The sequence below is a fragment of the Coffea arabica genome, chromosome 6e (assembly GCF_036785885.1).
Source record: "Coffea arabica cultivar ET-39 chromosome 6e, Coffea Arabica ET-39 HiFi, whole genome shotgun sequence".
Lineage (NCBI taxonomy): Eukaryota > Viridiplantae > Streptophyta > Magnoliopsida > Gentianales > Rubiaceae > Coffea > Coffea arabica.
In genome coordinates, this window is record NC_092321.1 from 13,326,567 (window position 1) to 13,349,309 (window position 22,743).

A 22,743-nucleotide genomic window follows, 5' to 3' on the forward strand; every position below is an offset into this window, starting at 1 on the left:
TTTTTATCCATCATATAAGGTAGTAGGATTCCAAACAACCGTCTTTTTATTTATTTTGGACAATCCTGATCCAAACAAAATAAACTGTTAAAGTCCTAATATAAAGTAAATTCTAGTAGTGACAATGATTAAGAAAGGAGTTCAATTCCAAAGCTTAGCGATTGTAAAGAAACAATAGAACACCCTATTCAATGAAACTCTAATGGATCTAGTTGTTTATGACGAGGATATTTTGTGCCTCAACTAACCAAACAAGAAACTAAATCTTGTTAGTCACTACATTTCACAAATGGAGCATAACACGAGGAGTCTTGGAGGAGTAGTCTAATTTGTGAAAGGAATCAAGCAATGTCCATCGGTTATCCAAGTAGATTGTCTTTGTTGGCTATTTGTTGTGTCCAAGGTATAAGGGAAGACATCATATGATCTATCCATCATCTCAGGTATCAAGCAATGTCCATCGGTTATCCAAGCAGATTGTCTTTGCTGGCTATTTGTTGTGTCCAAGGTATAAGGGAAGACATCATATGATATGTCCATCATCTCAGGTATCAAGCAATGTCTATCAGTTATCCAAGCCAGATTGGATTTGCTAGCTATTTGGTGTGTCCAAGGTGTAAGGGAAAATATCGAGATCTGTTGGAAACGCATGTTGGCAAAGAAAAGACAGAAAGTTTTCATTGGCCAAGAAATTTAAAGACCTAGCAATTCCTCGTACATGCAAAGACCACGAATAAATTGTCACAATCATAAACTACTGTGCTTGTCATAGTCTGCTTTGCAAACGCTGGACTGCAGGAGTTCACATGACCATGTGCATTCAATACAGATATTTTGAATCTTGGGTTGTTGGTAATGAAGTCCATGTAAACGTTAAACAGTGACATTATCTTGATTAGCAATTGGATTAAGAATATGTCGTGTGCAAACTGGTATCCTCAAGCCTGGTATGGTGGTTACTTTTGGTCCAATAGGATTGCCAACTGAAGTTAAGTCTCCTGAGATGTAACATGAAGCCTTTCAGGAGGCTCTTCCTGGTGGCAATGTTGGGTTCAACGTTGAGAATGTTGCTGTCAAGGATCTTAAGCCTGGCTATGTTGCCTTCAACCCTAAGGATGACTCTGCCAAGGAAACTTTCAGCTTTACCTCTCAGGTTATCGTCATAAACCATCTTGGCCAGATAGGAAATGGACACTCCCCACCAAGCATATGGATAGGAAATGCATAAGAATGGTGATGCTGGTATGGTTAAGATGATTCCTACCAAGCCCACGGTTGTGGAGACTTTCTCTGAGTACCCACCTCTTGGACGTTTTGCTGTGAGGGACATGCGTCAAACTATTGCTATTGTTGTGGTCAAGAATGTTGACAAGAAGGATCCAACTGGTTCCAAGGTCACCAACGCTGTAGCCAAGAACGGAGCCAAATGAAATGTGTTTATGAGATTACGCTTTGATGAACTAGTTGCTGTTATTTGCTTTAGTTTTTTTTTATTTTGTTTTGGACATCCTAGCAGTTCTCTAGCCTTATTTGTGAGGATAGTGGAGATATCAAGCAATCTGGGTTTGAATCTGGTTTGCTTGATGACAGTGGTGGAGTCCATTTCGAAGCTGTCTATTCTTTTGATTTCTATAGGTTTAAACATATGATGAGTTTTTACTCTTTAGTCAGTAAACAAATTAAATTTCAATGTTTTGTCATTCTTGTGCCTTGAGCTGTGACTTTCAGGTATCGTTTACTAATTGGTGGTTGTTCCTCGAAAAAAAAAAGGTTAAGAATACGTCATAGCAGGTGTTAATATGCTGAAGATAAACCGCGGTTATGCAACGAAAATTTAATTATCATAAAAAATAACACCTCACAAAATATTTATTTATTTTAATCCAAACCGGTGGTTAGCTTAATATCTCATCATAACTTAATTAACCCACATCGAATAAATAAAGATCCCCATACAACAAATGATACACTTAAGGATCCAAATTTGTTTCTTCATTGCAGCCATATCTTTCCGGACACCGTCAACAACCTCCATACACTCAAGTGTGTTGATAAAGGGCTGCTCCGACATAACTATGCTATCTTCAGGCACCACCATTCCACCTTCAGCAACCATTTTCAGAGCATTTGCATACTCATCACACCAACCGATGAATGGAGAGCATTTTCTCTGCATTGTTATCAGCATAAGCAAGCTAAACTCACTTCACAATACCAGAAAAAACTTCTAACAACTCTGTACCTGTGCGTTGGGGCAATCGTAGTAATGTCTGCCGCGATTCGCTGGATTGGTTCTAGCTATTTTTCTCTTACACAATCCCATTCCGCAATTGCATCTTCGGCTTGGCCAGTTCACAAAAGTTACTGATGCTTCAGAGCTTGTGGAGGTCATAGCAAGAAGTGTGGAGGTAGACTTTGGAACCAAGACTATGGAGTTGGGTTTAATAAGAAGCAGGAAATACTTCGCTTGTTTTATATGAATTCCTATGAGGTAGCCCACATATGTCCTAATGTATCTGGTTGCAGTGTCTACATGTGATATGGCCCCATTATCCGAGTCGTTGCCCATTCTTTCTTAGCATCTCAGATTTGATGGGCCAGCTTTGATTATAATAATACTAATCTTATGTATACAAATACCATATTTACAAATTAATGAATCATTTATGATTATGATAATGTTAATCTCAATGTAGACAAATATCATTTTTAACACAAGTAAAGGATCATCTTTTATTATGATAGTGTTAAACAAAATTTCATGAAATCATAATAAATAGACCTCTTTGAGTGTCGGTAAGATTAAGTAAATATTATCAATATTCAAACATCTCGTTTTTCGCTAACTAAATACATTAATATTAATTTACACACAAACGTAAGACTTAGGAACATTTGACCCATTTATTTGAGTAGAGAAAATAAATACGTTACTCTTTATTTTATATTAGTTATAGTTAATCGTCTTGATCAATACAAAATCACCTCCATCTTTCGCTTTTTCCATTTAAGACAAAACAAGAATCAATCCAATAAAAACACAACAACAGAATTTTCTTGGTAAGGCTCTCAGTGAACAAAACATTCCGATCAATACAGACCATTGCCCTCAAAATAAAAATAAAATTTCATGCCAATTACATTAAAACTTATCCAAAAAAAAATCCAATCATTTTCCGTCAAGTATGTAGACTACTTCATGCATGGTAGAATGCCAAGGTTATCTTCACGGACTAACATTCCGATCAATACAGGCCATTGCCCTCAAAATAAAAATAAAATTCCATGCCAATTACATTAAAACTTATCCAAAAAAAACCAATCATTTTCCGTCAAGTATGTAGATTACTTCATGCATGGTAGAACGCCAAGGTTATCTTCACGGACTAAATTAGAAGGATGGACAAACAATTCCAAAGCCAATGAACATCGTTCTTTATCCGACACAAAACTGACAACCATTTCGGCTTCCATTTCCGAGACATGTTTCATGAAATACATAACATATATGCCACAATCATTTCTGCAAAATTGAAGAAAATTAATACCTACAAAAATGACAAATAAAACTATAGGAGACCAATGCAAATCTTATAGGATACTAAATAGGTTTATACCCATCTGGCTGTCGTGGACACCACTGAGGCCTAATGCACGGAAATTTGGATATGTCTTTTTGATAAGCTTTCCCAAGACCATAAGCCAATGCCTCATGGAGCATGTTTCTCTGTACATACACTAACATTAACAGTAAAACAAGCATTTGCATACCCAACTTCTAAAACAATTAGGAAAGTTAATAGTTCTCACCACATGCATCACTGGATATAGTCTATTGAAATTGAACTCCTTAACTGGTAAGCTATCATATATGTGGATTGTTTCATTTTTCATATCAATCACAAATAGATACCAGTGCATGTTCTTCCAATTCATATGAATGCATATCTACACAAGACCAGTTATGGTTAAACAAATGTCTCCCTCCATAAACAAAAATCAAGAAGATGAAGTAAAATCTTTTAAACCTTTGCAACTGCATCTATGTAACCACCAAAGTTCTCCTTTCTTAAGTACCTATTGTACAATACTTCCAGTCGTGGTGGAGATGATTCACTATATTGCTGGGATATACATTTAATTTTTGTATTAGTAAGCAGATTTAGGTATGGGATTATTAGTATAGTAGGTTCTAACAAAATCCCTCACCTGAAACCGTGTTGGCATGTACCATATCTGACTGTGTTCAGTTGGATTATTCTTTCTTGTGTTTATAGTCAATAAAGCAGCATAACAATTGAGTACCTTGTATACCAGCAGCACAGGGGACTCTTTTCTCACCAACAAAAAAAATGTATAAAATTATATGAAAATGAGAAGATAATTACCTCACATTGAAGCCATTCACAAGGGGCTAGAGACCTAAACTCTTTCCTATTAGCATCTTGTCCTAGAGTCGATATTAGCAAAGTACTATAGATATTACTCAACAGCCCAAAAAGTGTTAGTTGTATTCTATTATCAACCGTTACCATCAATAGTTGAAGTTCAAAACAAGTATGACATTATACCTTGAAGGTAGTTTAGCATCTAGCAGATAATCAAGAAGCAAGTTCTTCGACCGAAATGGGAGGCTACACGGATCAATTTCTTTCTTATCCTGCTCACACAAATTACAGCCAATCATGTGTTATTCATAAATAACCAAATAATAACTGACAATTACATAGCTATCAAACCTTGCCATATAGTATCTCCAAATCAATGTTTTGGTTGTCGCCCTTGGTTGTTGGTTTGGATATGGTATTCAACTGTGACCCTAATATCTTAAGATTACTACTGCTGCTAGTTATTTGAACAGGTATCAGGTTCGAGCAGACCTCATCCTCCGCATTCACCAAGCCCAAACACGTCCTGGTTTTGCATTGCCGCTGTGAATCTTGCCTTTTTTATATCCTCTTTGGTGTCTTCTTTTCCACAGCAATGGCACAATTTTTCATCAGATGAAGAGCATACCCATTCCCCTATTTTTGTGATGCACGAGCTTTACATATCTTTTTCAATTTTCGGACCTCTACTTCCTTTATTCGCAGAGGTGGTGTTTAAGGAGAGCTTACCTTCTTCCTAGTTATACCCCCACTACGAATGATGTTAGCCCATTTGTACTTGTGGCTAGCTTCTCCGATAGGCACATCAGCCATAGGACTCTTACAGTTATTATCCATCCGATTAATTTGTTCCTCTATAGAGTCTAGTCACTCTATAATTCTATCCAAAACCAAAGAATCTAGTGAGCAACATTCATATCGGCTGGTATGTTTTTTTAGGATAACCTCAACTTGCTCGGCATCCTCCTGCGATTTACATCCACCAACATGGTCTTCACTTTCTTCATCGACCAATCTTCCAATAGCTGGTGTGCATTTTTGTTTGTTTGAGCTCTGCCAGCCGCAGCATGCCATCACTTGCTTCTGCTTCATTTTTTTATCATTTGCAAATGACTTGTATGAGATGCAAGATAATATTAGACACCGAAAACCTTTCTTCAACAATCACTGAGAAAGCAGAATCTTTACTATCAGTAAGAAAGCAAGATTGTTTACTAACATTCTTGTACCCTCCATGTTTAATACTCCTCAAGATCGAGGCTCTTCTTCAATTGTCGCCTAAACTGTGATGTGTTTTGTTTTGTTAATTCTTGATAATGCCCACACGGAGTGTTGTTGATATATTTCCTCTGCTGAAGTCTCTGGAGTTTGTCAAAAAGAACCGCTCAATTAAAGCTAAAGTGCTCTTGATATCCCCGAGGTACACTTTATTTTATTGAACAGTGAGTACTCTTCTTTTACCTTTTAACCTGGTGGCCTATTGCTCAATTTTTGGTTGTATTAGTTGATAAGTTTTACTCCTCTATATTTTATTAATTCCCACACCACTGGTACACTTTTGATACTAGACTGTAGAGGCGTCCTAGAATTTTAGAAAAAAGAAATATTATCAAGAAAATTTTCATTTTTCTCTTTTAAACTCATTTTCACTTACAATTTGTAAAGATTTTGTGAAGACTATCATTTTTTTCCAGCATCATTTTTTTTTTCAGCATCAAAAAAGGTAAGTATCATTTTTTTTCCAGCAGCAAAGAAGGCAAGTGTTATTTTTCAAACGTCAGGGGAGGTGGCCTGCAATTGTAGAAACCTCAGTCAAAGAAAAGAAACGGTTTGAGCGCAGACGGCTACAGAGGCCCAGAACAGAAGGGAAGGGGCCTCGCAATTTGCAACACTTATCCATTTCCAACCAGTTCGAGCCTTCGAGGCCATACAGAATTGAGTAGGATTCTTTCTTGGCAAATGGCTCGGTCTGCCGAACTTATTGCCTTCATTCTTTTTCTCTCTTTCTGGATTGTATGCCTATCCTGAGAGGATCAAGTTGAGAGGGAGATGGGGCCTCTGCAAGTCCTTTCCTTTCCAACCTTCCTTTTGCTTTGATCCAAACGGTACCTTAAGATTTTAGCTCTGTGAAGAATGAGGCTATCAGAGAGACTGGGGATTTCTTCAAGGGTGGTTGCCCCTCTCTGATTTTTAGCCTATGATTTCATTTTTTCATCATCGACCATCTGAAACCAACAGCCCTTCAGATGCAATTTTCTACTTATGATTAATCACAAAAACCCCCCTTAAAGTTTTGATACCCAGACCTTTCATGAATAGCAGCATTACTACTACTAGTATTGATTCTGCTCATCTTCTCGAGAAGCCTGCTTGTCTGAAGGCTGTGATGATTCTTTAACTTTCAAAGCAAATGGGTCAGTGGCTTGAGGCAAATCCGACCCGTATCTTGGCTGGGCGACCCGGATGGCATATATGATATGGAGGAGGAGAACATGATCTATCACATTGCAACCGGTGTTGCAGCCATGGCGCTGTCACTTTCTCTTTGCCTGACCTCATTAGATACATCTGAGCCTGAACCTTGATCATTTTTCCCCCTTGATGGCGTCATTTTTTTCTGAAAACAAAAGCAAGTGTTTTTGTTACTTTCAAGAAATTGGGCTCTTTTTTTTTTGGGTTGGGTACACTGAGGAATGAAGTTAAATTAATGCAAAATTGCAGTTTACTCTGCATGAATTCGTTAGTTCTGGTTAGGTAATTCTAAAAGTAAGATGGTTTACGCTTTAGCATTCGGTACCATTGAAGTTACTATTTATCCCTTTTTTTCCTGTTTTTTAGCATCATTATTGTCATGCAGCTGCACACGCATATTTGAACAAGGAAGATTTATTACCAAATGCTTGTACTCGTTAATGTCGATGTTGCTTCTGTCTCCGGATTTGGCTTTGAATGATGTATCAGGTCAAAATGGATTCTTGTCTTTTTTTTTTTTCTTTTTTTTGTCGACACAGAGTGTTCGGAACCATTGGGCCCGACTAATCCCCTGCGGCTGTGAGAGCCCCGTCCCAATGTTCACAGCCCGTTAGCTCTCCCGGGGTCGATCCAGTGACCTGCCCCTAAAGAGGGGATTACGGAAAGTCGGAAACCAGTCAATCTGCCTGGGGGCAAAGTGGATTCTTGTCAAGCAGTAATATTTTGGCTCCACTTTATTAAGCTGTTTGAAAATATGGTATAACCTCAACCATTTTAACCCATGCTCAGTTCTGGGAAATATATAGAATTATATAAAGTGTTGCTGGACTGTGAAAGGAGACATAGGAGGAGGGTAAAAATGAAAAATAAGTTCACAAGAAAATGTGTCGTTTCCCTGGGAATCAGTTGAATTAATTAATATTACATCCAAACTCACAGCTTTGGCTTATGCTGCACTATCATTAAGAATCAAAAAGAACATAATAAATCTGCATGAAATTTGTTCACTATTCAAATACTTGTACATTTTGCTTGCTAGCGTAACTCTGTGCTAGGTTGCTAATTGTCTTCTTACTAGTGTGATTGAACTTTCAGACTGGATAATTACACAACAAACTGGGTCGGGCTTCTTGGAAGCTCATTTGCCCTCGTGGTTAACCGCACCCCAAGTTCCAAGACCGCCTAAGAAACAAAAAAAAAAACACGTCTCAAACCCAATTCATAGGGTTGATGCCTGGGCCACAGAGTGCAGGACAGCAATGGCATGGGGCCTCGCAATTTCTGGCACTTTCCATTTCAGACCAGTTCACAGCTGAACCGAAGCACTTTCCAATCTTTCCCAACTTTTTGTTTAGTTGACTTCTGTAAGTTCTTTTAAGTCCTTTCCTTCCCTCGCTGTTGTCTTCAATCCAAACGGTGCCTTAAGATCTGAGCTCTGTGAAGAATGAGGCTATCAGAGAGGTTGGGATTTCTTCAAGGGTGGTTGCCCCTCTCTGTTTCTTCTTAGCCTATGATTTCTGTTTTGCCATCAGTAAACTAAAATCCAACAGCCCTTCATCTTTCAGCAACAACATTCAGTTCTGGTTATTGAACCCGGGTTCGATACCTCTCATTTAGACAGAAGAAAAAAAAAGGGGTACATTGAACGGTTGAATCCGGATTGTTCACAAATCCTTGAAAGCCCAAATCATGCAATGTAAGGCACGCAGTCCTTGAAGCTTCATCTTACTCACTCAAAATTCGCTCATAAGCTGAAAAAATTAGTGCAATAAAATACCCAACTCTGTCTAATAAGCTTCGCACCATGGCTCCAAGCCTTTGACAGGTAAAGCATCTCAAATTTCCCTGAGCTTCTGCTCTCAGAAAAATCGGATCGGCAAAACGGCCTAGCACTACTGCTACTACTATTATTGAGTTTGCTCACTTTCTCGATAAGCCCGCTTATCTGAAGGCTGTGATGATGATTTTAACATTTTGAGGGGATCCATCCATCTTTCTGGGGTTGGGTCTCTCTCTGTTTTCTATGTCAATGTTTTCCTCACGTCACATTGCAACCGGTTTTGCAGCCATGACGGTGTCATTTTCTCTTTCTGATGCCTTTAATTGTTGCCGTGAATTGGTCTGAAATGGAACTTGTGAGGCCCCGTTTCCCTTTCTGTCACCATTGTTCTGTATTCTCTTGGATGCAATGATGATTTTTCTTAGTTGTGATTTGAGCATGGAGGAAATCGTGGACCCGTATCTTGGTGGTGCAGCCCTGATGGCATGTGAGATGAGAAGAATTTAAAGATGGGTTCTTTCTTCTCTTTCATGCAACTGGGCTTGTGCGCTACGGCGGCGTCTTTCCTTTCATTTTTCCCTGATCAAAATTAAACATCTGAGCCTTCTAAGGTTTATGCTCTGCCAGTGTTTGTGAGCATTCAAAAACCTTGAAATTTTAGCTCTCTGAAGAATGAGGCACCAGAAAGATGGGATTTTTTAAAGGGTGGTTGTCCTCTCTGTTTAGCCTGTGATTTGTTTCGTATGAAAACCAACAGCCCTTTTACAGCCTCGTTTGGTTGGGACTGTGGAATGGGAACTGGAAAGGGAATGCATTTATATAGGGAAAGTGTCTCTATCACAACTTCCCATGCGTTCTTTTTTTGTTTCATATGTTATGACAATTGACAATGATGATGATGATGCATTGAAGGTAGTGTTTATTTAAAGAAAATGAAAGGCTGTGATGATATTTCTTGTGAGAGCAAGTGATATAGGCATTGACGGTGGAATCTGACCCGTATCTTGGCTGGGCAACCTAGATGGCATTTTGGGCGAAAACTCCCTTTCTAACATGCAACTGGTGATTTGCAGCCATGGCGGTGTCATGGCACCAATGCCAGGTTAAGTATGGATCTGAGCCTTGTTTGTGATGTCTACCTGTTTAAGCCATATTTACTGCTATACATCTTTTGGCTTTTCTCGTTTTACTGCTAGCTGTAGTTGGATAGTTATTCCAGGACGTCTGAAGTTTGATTCACAAGTCTGATGATTGATGACTCTGATTGTCAAAAAATACTTCACTATTTCAGCACCGTAACTTGTAATTATCTTCCAATATTCAATGGACAAACATGATAACTTTTTGAAAGCACGCTTGTTTTGTATGTGGAGTGCGTTTAGTTAATTAATTACATCTCATGTAATAACATTCAATTTTTTGAAGTAATCTTACGTGAAGGAGTTTGCATTCCTATGGTTGATTGTAGCTGCTGCTGTGATGTTACGCGATTAGCTTTTACTTGGTTGCTACATACATACGAAGTAAGAATTTTGACCCAAACTTGATTTGAACCTCTCCAATGTTGCCTTGATGTCAAAGTAAAGATCTGAGCCATTTGCTTCAATGTTTTTTTTATTTAGGACGAAAATGTTAATCACATATAAGATTTTCTTAGATGTGGTGATAGCTATTGCTTCTAGAGCTGTTGCTTGTTCTAACCTGCTTATTTGCTGCGAAGTCTGAAAGTATCAGCCTTCTTCTCAAATTTTCTGCTCAAAAAATGAATGAGGCAACAGAGAGAGATTGGGATTTTTGTAAGGGTGGTTGCCCACTCTCTATTTTAGCCAATGATTTCCTCACCCAAATAAACCAACAGCCCTTGTTGTAGCAGGATCATGCTAATCCTTTCTCTGTATCATTTCAATTTCTTACAGTATCCTTCCACTTCAAAATAAGCTGTGGTGAAATGTTTCCAAAGCCAGTATGGTCAGGCATTGAGGTGCTGACCAGTGACCCCTATATATTTTTGGCAACCTGGATGGCAGAATTGGGGTGGGGGGATGAGGTTCATTCTCTTCCCTCTCTCAAATGCAACCGTTATTGTAGGATTATGCATTTACTCATTGTTGAAGCAAGAAAAACTTGCCCCAATTCTCCCTGTACTCCTTATTTTTCTCCACTCCTAAACAACACCAAACTAGGCCTTTCTTAATATATGCCAGCAATAAAAACATGCCTCAAGATGGATATCAATGGTCTTCAGGATAAAGAAGAATGAGGCAGCAGAGGATGGGAATTTGTTAAGGAGGTGGCCCATCTGGATGCCAACAATTTCATTATTCACCATCAGTTAAAGATGGACGGAACTAACAGCCCTGGTAGAAAATAAGGGGATGCCTTATAAAGCAACAGTGTGTCTTCTCCTGTTCAAATAATTGGCTATGATGATGATGTTTTCTTTATCTGTGACATCAAGGTAAAGCTGACCCATGTCTTGGCAGGGCAACCTGAATCATGTGTGAGATGAGAAGGATTCGAAAATGGGTTCTTTCTCACTTGCATGTAATTAGGTTTTTGCAGCCATTGTGGTGTCCTCCTTCCTCTGATCAAAAGAATAGATCTGAGCCAACTTTCTTTACTGTTGCTTATTTTTGGCTTGCTAGTACTGCCTGCTATTATGGATTCGTTGAAATTTCAGCTCTATGAAGAATGAGGCATCGAAGAGATGGGATTTTTTTGAAGGTTGGTTTTCCCTATCTGTTTACACCTGTGATTTCTTTCTTGTCAAATCCCATAGGCCTTTATTTGGTTCCTTAACGAGTAATGGGAGTTGGAAAGTGTCTGTATAAGATCTTTTTTTTTTTTTCTCTATATTTGTTGTTTTCTCTGGTGAGGATATTAATATGTTGATGATGATTTTTGGCATTTTGTTTTTGAAAAAATAAAAGGCTGTGATGATATTTTGTGAGAACAAGTAATTCAGGATTTATGGATGTATGGAACCCGTTTCTTGGCAGCGCAACCTGGATGGCATTTTGGGTCGTGATGAATTGCTTTTTATACGCCCTTTATGACATGCAACTGGTGATTTGCTGCCATGCTGGTCTCACAGCGTCAATGCCTGGTCAAATACGAATCTGAGCCTCATTGTCCACACAGTGTCTTGTCTTGATACGCATGCGTCTTCTGCTCTACTTGTATATTGCAGCGGCTGTGTTTGGATACTTAATTTCATTAGGTTTCGAGTTCAATTCTCTGGTTTGATGACTGATGAGTTTGATTGGTAAAAAGAGAACAATTTTTACCAATGTAAATTGGAATCATCTTTTTATATTTACCAGAAAAACATCTATATGGAACATTAGTGCTGTTTTATTTTAGTAAAATCAGTAGCTGTGAAAAACTTGTGGGAGTGATTTCAATTAATGCCATTGTGTTTGATCTAACATGTCAATACAAAGTTTTTAAGATTTTCTTCTCTCAATGATTTTGCTAGTTCTTGGTTGGCAGTGGGAGCTGCCGTGTTTTGATACTATTTTGTATTATTTTGGTGGTACGTGATAAGTTCTCTATCTACCCCAGACGGTAATGCCTGAAATCAGGTTTTAGCCGGGATCTTTACGTCTTGTTTAAAGCCCAAAAGCTCAGAAAATGGTGATGTCTTCTCTGTATAAGGATATATGCATGCACATATGGTAATTCTGTAAAAAGAGTAATTCCTTTTCCATCTATAGCATCAGCAGCTACCACTCATGTTAAGTTTCAGGTTGCTCTCTCTCGTACCTATCTAACCCCAAACCCCCTCCCTGGCACTTCTGTATTAGCTGTTATGTAATTTTATTTGCTAAAGAGGATAAAGGCTGCCTGTTGGAGGTTCGAATCTTCTCTTTTTTGCAACTTCCGTGTTTGTACACTGCTCAAGATTCTCGAACCTAGGATGACCGTGCACTTCTATCCTCATAACTCTGCTCCACTGGGGCTCAAAGAAGTACGTAGGACTTATGCAGGAATTGGCTACTGAGCGAGTGGGAAAGATCAGATTTTTTTTTTTTTTCCTTAATTGGTCGTGCACGAGCATTTTCCATAAACACGTTGCAAACTTTTCGCTCAAGGTTTATAACCATGTTTTGTCTCACCATGTTTTGTCTTGGTAATTTTAATGTGTTTTTCTTCACTTGATACTAGAAAAAATAAAGGAGAAGGGGAAGAGCGGGAGAGAGATGATTTTGATAGTTTTCTTTGGGGGCAAAACTCTCTGTTAGTTTGTGGGTCGAGAGAAGGGGACAAGTCAGTGATCCTAACAATATATATATATATGAGTTTCCAGTGTTCAGCTGCTACAAATCCAATCACTGGTTCTTTTTCTTTATATCAAGGATGGAACTTGGGCGCCCTTTATCACCACAATTTCATATATTTTTCAATAAGATATATATAAAAAAAAGAGGGAATTATCGAGTGGTATATGCTGAAAGAAAATTCCAGCTTTCATATTCCTCTTCACTCTAGAAAAACCATTGCTTCAAATTTAAACTGTTGTTAACACCTAGATGAAAACACAATTCCGTTAATTTTGCAAGCACTAGAACGTAGTAGCAAAAACTGCACTCGGAGTTCATCGTGTTAAAAAAAGAAAAAAGAAAAAGATAGATAGGAAAATGATAGTTTAAGGGGCGCTTTGCAACCTGAAGAAAGTTGAGGGTGTATCTTACAATTAAACCTGAAAAAATAATTTCTGGGTTAAAGCTCTCAAATGCTTCTTCATTAGTGCGTCTTTCTTGAAAATTATCGGCTCAAAAGCTGAAAGAATGAGGCAAACAGGGAGAGAGTGGGATTTCTGTAAAGGGTGGTTGCCCCCTCTCTGTTTTAAGCCTATGATTTCAAACGCAAGCAAACCAACAGCCCTTTGATTTAGCAGACTGCAGAAATAATTCTTGTACTTCCATTGAGGTTTCTGACAATTTCACTTTGCACCCCCAACATGCTGAACGCTTACTACCTCCTCCTGCTGTGGATCATGCTAAATGGCTGTCCTGTATTTACCATGAAAAGAGGCTGTGATGATTTTATTTATTCGCAGAGCCGAGTTGGGTCAGGCAATTCAGCAAAATTGACCCGTATCTTGGCGGGGCAACCCCGGATGGCAGAATTGTTGGTACCAACCCTGACATGCAACCGGTGCTGCAGCCATGGCGGTGTCAAAGTCTTTTGCCTGACCTTGATATTGGTAATATCTGAGCCTCCTCTGGATTTGTTTGCTGCCTTTTAGACCTTGTTAAACGCTTTGAGTTTGGAAATTGTATAGGGTTCGTGTCTTTCTTGGATTCCCTGTTTGTTTAATTTTTTTATTTTTTATTTTTTAAAAAAAAGAGTATGTAAATGAGGGTGGTTGCCCCTCTCTGAATGCCAATGATTTTACCCTTCACCACCTGTTAAAGATGGAAGAAAAAACCACAGCCTTTACGGACTTTGAGGAATGGATCCTGTTCCGCGAAGAGAAACCATTGGGGATGTGATGGTACGGGTTCTTTGATTGTAGATTCTTAGCTTAGCTGAGTCGCCTCCCCAGTCCAAGTTTAGAAACGCAGGTCTTTGCTGCAATGGCGGTAATTAATGGTTTTGAGCTGTTTTTATCTAAGTTCTTGATTAGATGAGGGTAAATCTCTCATCTTTAGCTTTGCCATCGTTGAAATTTCAGCTCTCAGAAGAATGAGCCTGCAGAGATATGGAATTTCTTAAGGGTGCTTGCTCCTCTCTGTTTGGCCTATGATTTCGTTGTTCTAGAACAGCCCTTAAACAGCCTTGTTTTGTTCAGACTACAGTTGTTAGAATCCCAGTCCGGATCTCAGGATCCTTTGGATTGAGAAGATTTGAAATAAAATAATTTGTTTCACAAATTCCGATCACCTTTTTATCTTCCCAATCATCTTTTTATTTCACATACATCACATCATAAAAAGTGCTACAGTAATTATCTCAATAAATCATCCAAATAAACTCCTATCTAAACAAACTCAGTCTACAAGACCTATCCAGGTTGTAGATAGGTTCACTGTTCTTTTCTATAATAAGCTGTGCACATGCATGTCTTGGATAAATGCTTTTACATTTCATGATGTAATCATGGATTACCATCCTAACCATCAAAGTAGTTGATCCATCTTTTTAATTAGCCAATGCCAAAAGGTAAACTGATGCATTAGCTAGTCGATAAACTTATGACAAAGCTACATTGTGAGTTGAAAATTATAAGCTCAGGTCAAAGGACTTTGACCTTTCTGAATTGATCATATAATTCTTCATTAACCATTAGCCTAAATTGAATTAATAAGTTAATTACGTTTTCATAGGATTGAGATCCTTAGGTCCAATTCTATGAACTCAAGAACGATTCTTTCTAGAATCTGATTTTAAAACCCTTGGACCCTACCGGGCACTTGAAGTTGGAAAGCTTTAAAGCAGGGAGTATCTCTGTATGAAAACCTTTCTTCTGTTGTTTTAGTGTCCTTTATGATGATGATAGTGGTGGTGGTGGTGATGATGATGATCAGGTTGATATCGTTGCAATTGGTTCAAAGAAAAGGGAAGGCTGTGATGATGTTTCTTGAGAGCTAGTGGATCAGGCATTGATGTTTATAAGCTGTCCCATATCTTGGCGAAGCAACTAGATGGCACATTTGGGTCGTGATGAATGCTTTCACACTCCCTTTTTGGTTGCAACTGGTAATATGCAGCCATGGCAGTGTCACAACACCAATGCCAGGTCCATTTAGATCTGAGCCTTATTCTCTGGTCAGTTTCAAAAGTTTGCCTTTGATGGTTCAATGATATATATATATATATATATATGGTGAGGATGATGATTGTGATTATGGTGATTTAAACGCAAACGGTTTGATAAAAAATGAAACACTGGTGTGATATATTGTGAGATGAACTGAATCGCTTGTGGATGGGGTACAATCCAGCTTGGAACTTGGCAGGGCAACCTAGACAGCAAATTTGGGTTGTTATGAAATGCTTTTTATGTTCCCTTTTTAGTTGCAACTGGATGTTTTCAGCCATGGTGATTTCGCGACCTCGCTACTATAACCAATCAGTTGCGTCCCCTCTTCTTCAATGGTGGAAGAGTTGCAACAACAGGGAAAGAGATTGCTATTCCTTGAGGTGTGGTTGAAAGTAGTTTTACGAGGTGGCTGAATTTCGTTCTGTTGGTTTCCCTAAACTCTTTGGCGGCAACTTCTTTGTGCAATTATCCTGCACCAGTGGTATTCTCACGCTAGGAAGCTTATATATGAGGTGCAACAACACTGAAAGAGATCACCATCCAAGTTCCGGTGAGGTATGATTTGAAGCAGTTGTACGAGGTGTTCGAGTTTTATTCTGTTGGTCTTCTGAACTCTTTTGCAACTTCTGTGGGCAATTACCCTAAACGAGCAGTATTTTCTCATCAAGATTTTTGTCAGTGGAAGGTTCAAGTTGTGCTATACAATAAAATCTTTTGGAAATCAGCAAAGAGCTTTGTGAATGCTTTGCTTTGCTTTTGTCAGGCTAGAAGGCATTATTATAAACAGATAGCTCTTGCATGTCTTGAGCCACTTCTTTAAGGATGTTTTTGTCAGGTCGGAGCTTTGTCAGAATTGTATACGGAATGAAAACTTTTAGTGGCCTTTTATGATTTTCATAAATCTAAGGCAGATTAGTCTCTTTATGGATTTCGGAAGCAAATCAAAATATATTCTGTATATAATGCCTTTCAATTTTCTACTGCACTGAAAAATATCTATCCGAACGTTTTGTTTTACGCCATGTAGCAACACTGCACGTCAAAGATCGAGGATGTTTCTATGTTCAAAGATCAATCTATCCAATCGTTTTCTACTGCAATATGGCTGCACGTCAAACCTTGGATAGTAAAGGAAAGTATTGAAACTCGATTTTGAACAATTATAATTAGCCAGTGTGACTGGTGAGCTGCAAGCCCAAGATCATTCTGCTCTGCAAAATTCGCGAACTTCTGCCCTTTTCTTTTTGGCTGATCATGGAGATGCAACCCGTTAAAAGAGAAGGGTTTTTCGGGGTTAATTATTACCTTCCGTCCTGGAAGAAATGGAGGATTCTTGTACCCTATTTGCAATGCTTATCGTACTCTCCACACCATGTGATTGAATGAATATGAGGATAAAAAGTCCGATTGGAATAAACTATCAGGTCCAATTGCGTTGAATCAACATCCGCTCAATTTTGCATGATACAATTACGACAACGAAACCTTTGGCTTCACTCTCACGAGCTAATCAACAGCTTTTTCAAGAATGGAATTAGAACTTTGGCCTTTGCTAACGTTACTGACACTAAATAATGTAAAACTGCCATGTATAAATGTACAGAAGATTTTTTTATTTTTTATTTTTTGAAATGTCACAAGGAGGGTGAAATGCTAAACTACAGAAAAGGTGTTTTTGGTAAAGAGCCTCCGGACTTGCTTTGATTTGTGTATGCTTGTTTTGATCGAAGCCAAATCCTCAACCACCCTCAGCCTTAGTGTCCTTAATCCCCGGAGTTAAAGCAAGTCATCATTATTGTTCTACAGTTAGATTAATTATTGTAGGACTAAAATGGAAGGAAAGTCACTACTAGTGAACTGAAGCCTCTTAAAAAGACAGAAACAGAAGATGTGTAGTACCAAGAACAGTCAAACACCTTTTTTAACTTTCACCCGTATGGCCAAGGTGTAAAAACTGATCGAAGTGGGGTCAAAAAGTAGAAGGAAATTGCATAAAAGGAAGGCTAGAAACACAAGCAGCAGTGGCAATTATCTTTTTAGCTCGGAGAAAAGACAATGAGGCTCTACAGGGAGATGGGATTTTCTTAAGGGTGGTTGCCCCTCCCTGCTAAGCCTGTGATTTTCTTTTCATCATCCAAAAAGATAACCAACAGCCCTTGGATTTTGCTGGTTTCTGAAGCTTAGCAAATATTATACTACCATTGTTTCCATGGAGGATAATACTTTTGACTGCTGGCTGTTCTTTCATCAAATGATTATCTGCTTCATTCTTGACGTTGTTTCTGTATGGTTCTTGTTGATGTCAATTATGATTCCTTGTTTTTTTTTTCCCAACCACAGAAGAAGTAGAAGAAAGATATTAGTAACAAAAAAAGGGTTGAATTAGAGGCTGTGATGATGATTTCTCTGAGCAAAAGAACTTGGGGCGGTGGGACGAAGTGGGCCGTATCTTGGCTGGGCAACCAGGATGGCAAAACTGGGAAACTCAGAGATGGGATTTCCTTGATAATGCAACCGGTTTTGCAGCCATGGCGGTTCACTCTCTCATTGCCTAATTACCACAGATCTGAGCCTCATTCCTACATCTAATATATGTGAAAATTGTGTGGGTTTGATTCTTGAAAGGCAAGAGAACCACACCTCTGATGAATTATGAATATATTTTTGGACTGGGATTTTCTTTCTGTACATCCCCGACTGAGATTTTCTGAGGCATGTATCTGTCAATCTGTCAATTTTCTGAGGCATGTATCTTTCCCTTGTATTCATAAGAAAAAGATACCAAAAAAAAAATTTCTACTTTCTGGTTTTTCACTCTTTTTTTTTTATTTCCCTGTTTCATTTGTTGTTTTTCCACCAACCCAGTAGATTTTAATCCATTTTTAGTGCCCCCAGGTTAATTGAATTAGTATTAGAAAGTTAGAACTACAAGACTTTGCATTTTGCGTAAAAAAGACACTTTCACATTCTACAATAAAAAATATCTTCCCAATGACGCAGTCTGAATCAAGTAGTTCTGGTTTGACTTCAGTTTTTAGGAAATCGGTTAAAGAAATTATTGTGTACTAGTAATTTCTTTTCTTTTTATTATTTCAATTGTTTTTGCTTTCTTGGGAAACTAATTAGAAAGGGAATATCTACCTAACTGGCTACAGGCAAAAGTTCATTGGCAGAAATAATTTGTCTATTAATGTAAAAAAAAAAAAAAGAATAGAGTAATTTAAGTGCCGATGGCAACTGGGAAAATTCCAATTACAACAACCATAGAAAATAGCAAAGTAACTACTGTTTATTCCGTGTACTTAGGGGAGGGCACGGGTTAGATATCCGTCACATCTACCATTTGGCTGATCTGACTCGTATCTTGCGAGTCAATCATTTTCTGATCCTTATGTTCCCTGCATATCAGCGAGTACCCTGTTATAGAGTACTCGCTGAGATAGGGTCGGGTCAACGGGTACCCGCTTCGCTCTATTTATCATTTAATTTTTTTAAAAAATAATTTATACTAATTTAATTTTATATTTTACGCATTCATGTAAGATTTAATAAAGATTTTTTCTCAAAAAAAGTCTCCCACCAAAAAACAAGCATGCGAAGAGAATATAAGATAAAAGATAATAATTAAAAGAATTCAAAATCAATAAAAGTTTGAAATAAGTAGCACAGTTTTTGAAATATATGTTTCACATTAATTAAGCTCTTTTCTATAAAAATATAAGATTATGACATCTACAAATGAATCTTATAAATAAACTATAGTCTCTCCTATTTATAATGTAAATTGTTTATGAAATTATTTATTAAGCTCTAAATTATTATTTTATAGCAGATATATAAAAATAAAAAAAAAATATGCGGGGCGGGTCTGGTATTCGCGGGTTTTTAGTTATGTGACCCTAATCCGTCCCGCATCTTAGCGGGTATCCGATTTTTTTTACCCGATCAAATAACATAAATCGGGTGATATAATTTTCGAATCGGATCGAATCAGATATGACGGGTTTCCGGATTAGCAAATAATTTTGCCCACCCCAACTTATAATTAGGTGGTGCCAAACCCCAAACAAAAAAATAATCAGAAGACCATATCGGACTCGGTCTGTCAAATACTACTGTAAACTAAACAAGAAAGAGAGAGATATATATCTCGTGGACGTTGCCTTATGTGACAATATAATTATGCTAAAGTAAATTGATGTAAATACTCAATTTAACGTGGCTGTACTATATGACGGACCAAACAATTAAAAATAAAACTATTGTTAGGAAAGTCACTACTGTTTAGAAAAACATTTTTGGAACATTTCATATAATTTAGCTAACAGGTGCCTAATAGACACCCAATATTCATTAAGAGAGGATCAGGTGTTAATTTTTTTAAAAGGTGTAGTTAATTCAAAAATGTACCCCAATTCAGGGGTGTCATAAATATGAGTGTGCATATTTATATAAAACTTAGATGTGATTTTAGTATTTTAACAAGCGCCCATTATATATATTTGTTAGAAAAATCCTATTTCATAAAACACATTTTATTATTTCTAAAATCGCAATCCAGGAAGAGACTTTTATGTTATTATACATATATAACGAGATGCAACATGTCTAATACATTCTTATGATGTGTATTGTATACATATAATCTTTGAAATTAGAATTTGATATAGAGTTTAGCCAATGGATATTCACTCTACAGTCTACACCAATTAAGAGAGATCTCACGTGTTAATTTTTTTTTTATAAGAATAAAGTTAATTCAGAAAAGGATGGGTAAATGTAAATAAATTGTTAAGTCTTCACCCGATGTTCACCTGATAAATAAATATGTCGTCAGTCTTCACAATTACCAAGATTGAAAGGGACATGACTCAATGAATAGCTGTTGACCAATCCACCTACGATGGTCAGGAAAAAGGCTTGGAACCCCAAGAGCCAAGATCAATTAGCTAACTTGCTTTAGCTGATCAGCTCAGAGAACCATAATAAAGAAAATGAGGCTGTATAGAGAGATGGGATTTTCTTAAAGGGTGGTTGCCCCTCTCTGTTTAGCCGATGATTTTCTTAGTGGTCCCAAAAGAAAAAAACCCAACAGCCCTTTCGTCTTTCTGAAACCCTGAGGATGATGTATCTTCCATGGATTGCAGGGGAGTACAATCTTCTGGGTTTCAACCAGAACGTATGTTTTCTGTTTCTGTACGTATCTTAATTTGGTACCTCCTGCATTCAGTGTATACTAAACTTCCAGGTTAAACAACAACCATTTTTGGATCTCGAATTTTGAGGCTGTGACGATGATTTGATTTCTCTGAGCAAATAAACGTTAGGCATCTGAGGTAAAAGTGGGCCGTATCTTGGTTGGGCAACCCGGATGGCAGCGGTCGGAAATCTCACTGCGGGTTTTTCCTGATCTGCATCTGCAACCGGTTTTTTTGCAGCCATGGCGGTTCACGTCTCTCACTGCTTGACTTATGGATTACTGATCTGAGCCTCACATATATATATATATATTTATATATATGCTCTTAGCTCATGTCCCTTCAAACCTTCCTACGAGTATTATTATGATTTTTGCACCACAGAATATTTTCCCTTTTTTTTTAAGCTCATCAATTCATAGTGAACGGATAGGAATTATTTTTCAAAAAAATTATTTACTTGTTGATCAATTTCTCTTTCATCTTTCTGTTTCTTGTATCTAATCGGTAGGACCGAATCACGTTTCTGGTTCGATAGGATCAAATTAGCATCGAACTAGATAGATAGAAAAAGTCACCTACAGTGACACTTTAATAAGAGGTAAGACTTAAATTCTTGACCTCTTATCTTATCAAGATTTAAAGTCAAGCCTTTGATGGTAACCATCAGTTCAAGGACGTTGGTAATTCAGTCAACATCAATCGAGACCATAATTAGGTAATATTTGTGATTCACGGAGGTTGTATTTTACCAATGATAGATTAATTGTAACAAAGAGGTTTAGATTTCATTTCGAAACCAATAAAATTACGGGTCTTCTCCGTTTTCTGCTATATTATTTAATTAACAAATGCCTATCTGACGTTTTTTTTTTTTTTGTTGCCTGCCACGGTATCCAGGGCTTTGCCCTGACTAATCCGTTGGTCGACCCGGGTCGCACACCTATCTGACGTTCACTAATGCTGTCATATCAATATGCTAACGCGTTGAATCTCAATTTTGAAAAATGAACACGAAAAACTTCGAAGTGAAAATTTGGTGAAGCATAGGTTAGAACTTAGAAGGTGACATTCTCTTTTAATAAGCCCATGTTATATATTATCAAGTATCTAAAAATAAATAGGGTGATATTAAATCCACGCCTCGACAGTTTAAATTCACATGTGATATAACTTTTAAAACTAATATCACAAGTTATCAATATCCGTGATACAAGTTATTAATGCATTAAATACGTAGATTAGCCCATTCCAAATACATATTGCTTGCCGTCATTTATCTCATTCTACATCCCATGATTTTTTATCAATAATAAAAGTGAATGTACAAAAGAAAACTACACGTCTTGGATGCCATAAACCCAACCCTTTCATAGCTAATTTCTTCATATATTGTTAAAAAAAAAAAAAAAGAAATCGGGAAAGTGTGATTCTCACAAGCGGGATTTCTCCGTATATGTCTTTTGTGTCCAATAAATTTTAGCACATTTTTCTGTGATTAGATTGCAAATATACCATGTTGCATCTGCTTCTTGAGACTAATCTGGTTCCTCTGCTCTTGTATGAGTTGTTTATATATGTCTGTATGCATTTCTTTGTTCTTTTCTTTACTACTCATTCTAAGATTTTAGACAAAATTCCAACTACATTAACAAACTTATTTGGTTTTAATTTTTTTAAAAAAAATTCAAAGCGTAAAACAAACTACATCATATATGCAGCACGATGATGCAAACCAAACTGAAAAAAAAAAAAAAAATCTAAGTGTAGATGCACATCTTATCATATGTGTGGCTAAAATAATACATTTGTTTTTTTTATGATTATTTTGAGAAATTTTCCTTGAAGAGAGGATAGAAACCAGAGAAGCGTATGAACGGGATATTCTGAACTATCAGTCTTTGAGCTGTTGGCCAACACCAATGCATTAAAGATTTGGTGGAATGGGTGGCAAGGGTTCAAACTTCAAACCTTGTCTCTCACCAATTTGCCACAATTAAATGTGTCTGGTTCAGTGGTGGCTTAATCTCCTTCGGGTTACTCCAGGTCCTCCTCATTCCCATAGTATAGGAAGCTATCGTATCGACAAAAAAAAAAAAAAAAAAAAACATGGACGGGATATTCTGGATTCTACTT

General features: G+C 37.5%; 1 protein-coding gene, 1 long non-coding RNA gene and 1 pseudogene across 6 annotated transcripts; 2 read left to right on the forward strand and 1 right to left on the reverse strand.

The window, feature by feature from the left end:
- Positions 1–699: 699 nt before the first annotated feature.
- LOC140009226 (elongation factor 1-alpha-like) lies at positions 700–1,430 on the forward strand (annotated as a pseudogene).
- Positions 1,431–1,841: 411 nt separating this feature from the next.
- Positions 1,842–5,959, reverse strand: LOC113695235 (uncharacterized). Of its 4 annotated transcripts, none has more exons than XR_011816960.1 (5): positions 4,740–5,959; positions 4,572–4,660; positions 3,618–3,727; positions 2,243–3,523; positions 1,842–2,170 (listed from the first exon to the last, which is right to left on the reverse strand). XR_011816960.1 is itself a non-coding variant. In XM_072055334.1 (4 exons), exons 2-4 carry the CDS (start codon positions 3,934–3,936, stop codon positions 3,346–3,348), a joined length of 414 nt encoding a protein of 137 aa, XP_071911435.1. In that variant the 5' UTR covers positions 3,937–4,660; positions 4,740–5,926; the 3' UTR covers positions 3,034–3,345. The 4 variants fall into 4 exon arrangements, 1 of the variants encoding a protein (XP_071911435.1); XR_011816959.1 differs by having other exon boundaries at positions 1,844–2,170; positions 3,618–4,660; positions 4,740–5,471; positions 5,608–5,956; XR_003449543.2 differs by having other exon boundaries at positions 3,618–4,660; positions 4,740–5,952.
- Positions 5,960–6,029: 70 nt separating this feature from the next.
- LOC113697358 (uncharacterized) lies at positions 6,030–16,372 on the forward strand. Of its 2 annotated transcripts, none has more exons than XR_003449842.2 (2): positions 6,030–11,364; positions 11,571–16,372. It is a non-coding gene; the product is annotated as an uncharacterized lncRNA (long non-coding RNA). The 2 variants fall into 2 exon arrangements; XR_003449841.2 differs by having other exon boundaries at positions 11,640–16,372.
- Positions 16,373–22,743: the final 6,371 nt, after the last annotated feature.

Bases quoted from the DNA above. Each gene is read 5' to 3' on its own strand.
- LOC113695235 (XM_072055334.1), bottom strand. From the start codon at position 3,936: ATGAATTGGAAGAACATGCACTGGTATCTATTTGTGATTGATATGAAA. The intron at 3,728-3,810 runs GTGAGAACTATT...GTGTATGTACAG, and splicing joins TATATCCAGTGATGCATGTG to AGAAACATGCTCCATGAGGC. The intron at 3,524-3,617 runs GTATAAACCTAT...TCAATTTTGCAG, and splicing joins TGTCCACGACAGCCAGATGG to AAATGATTGTGGCATATATG.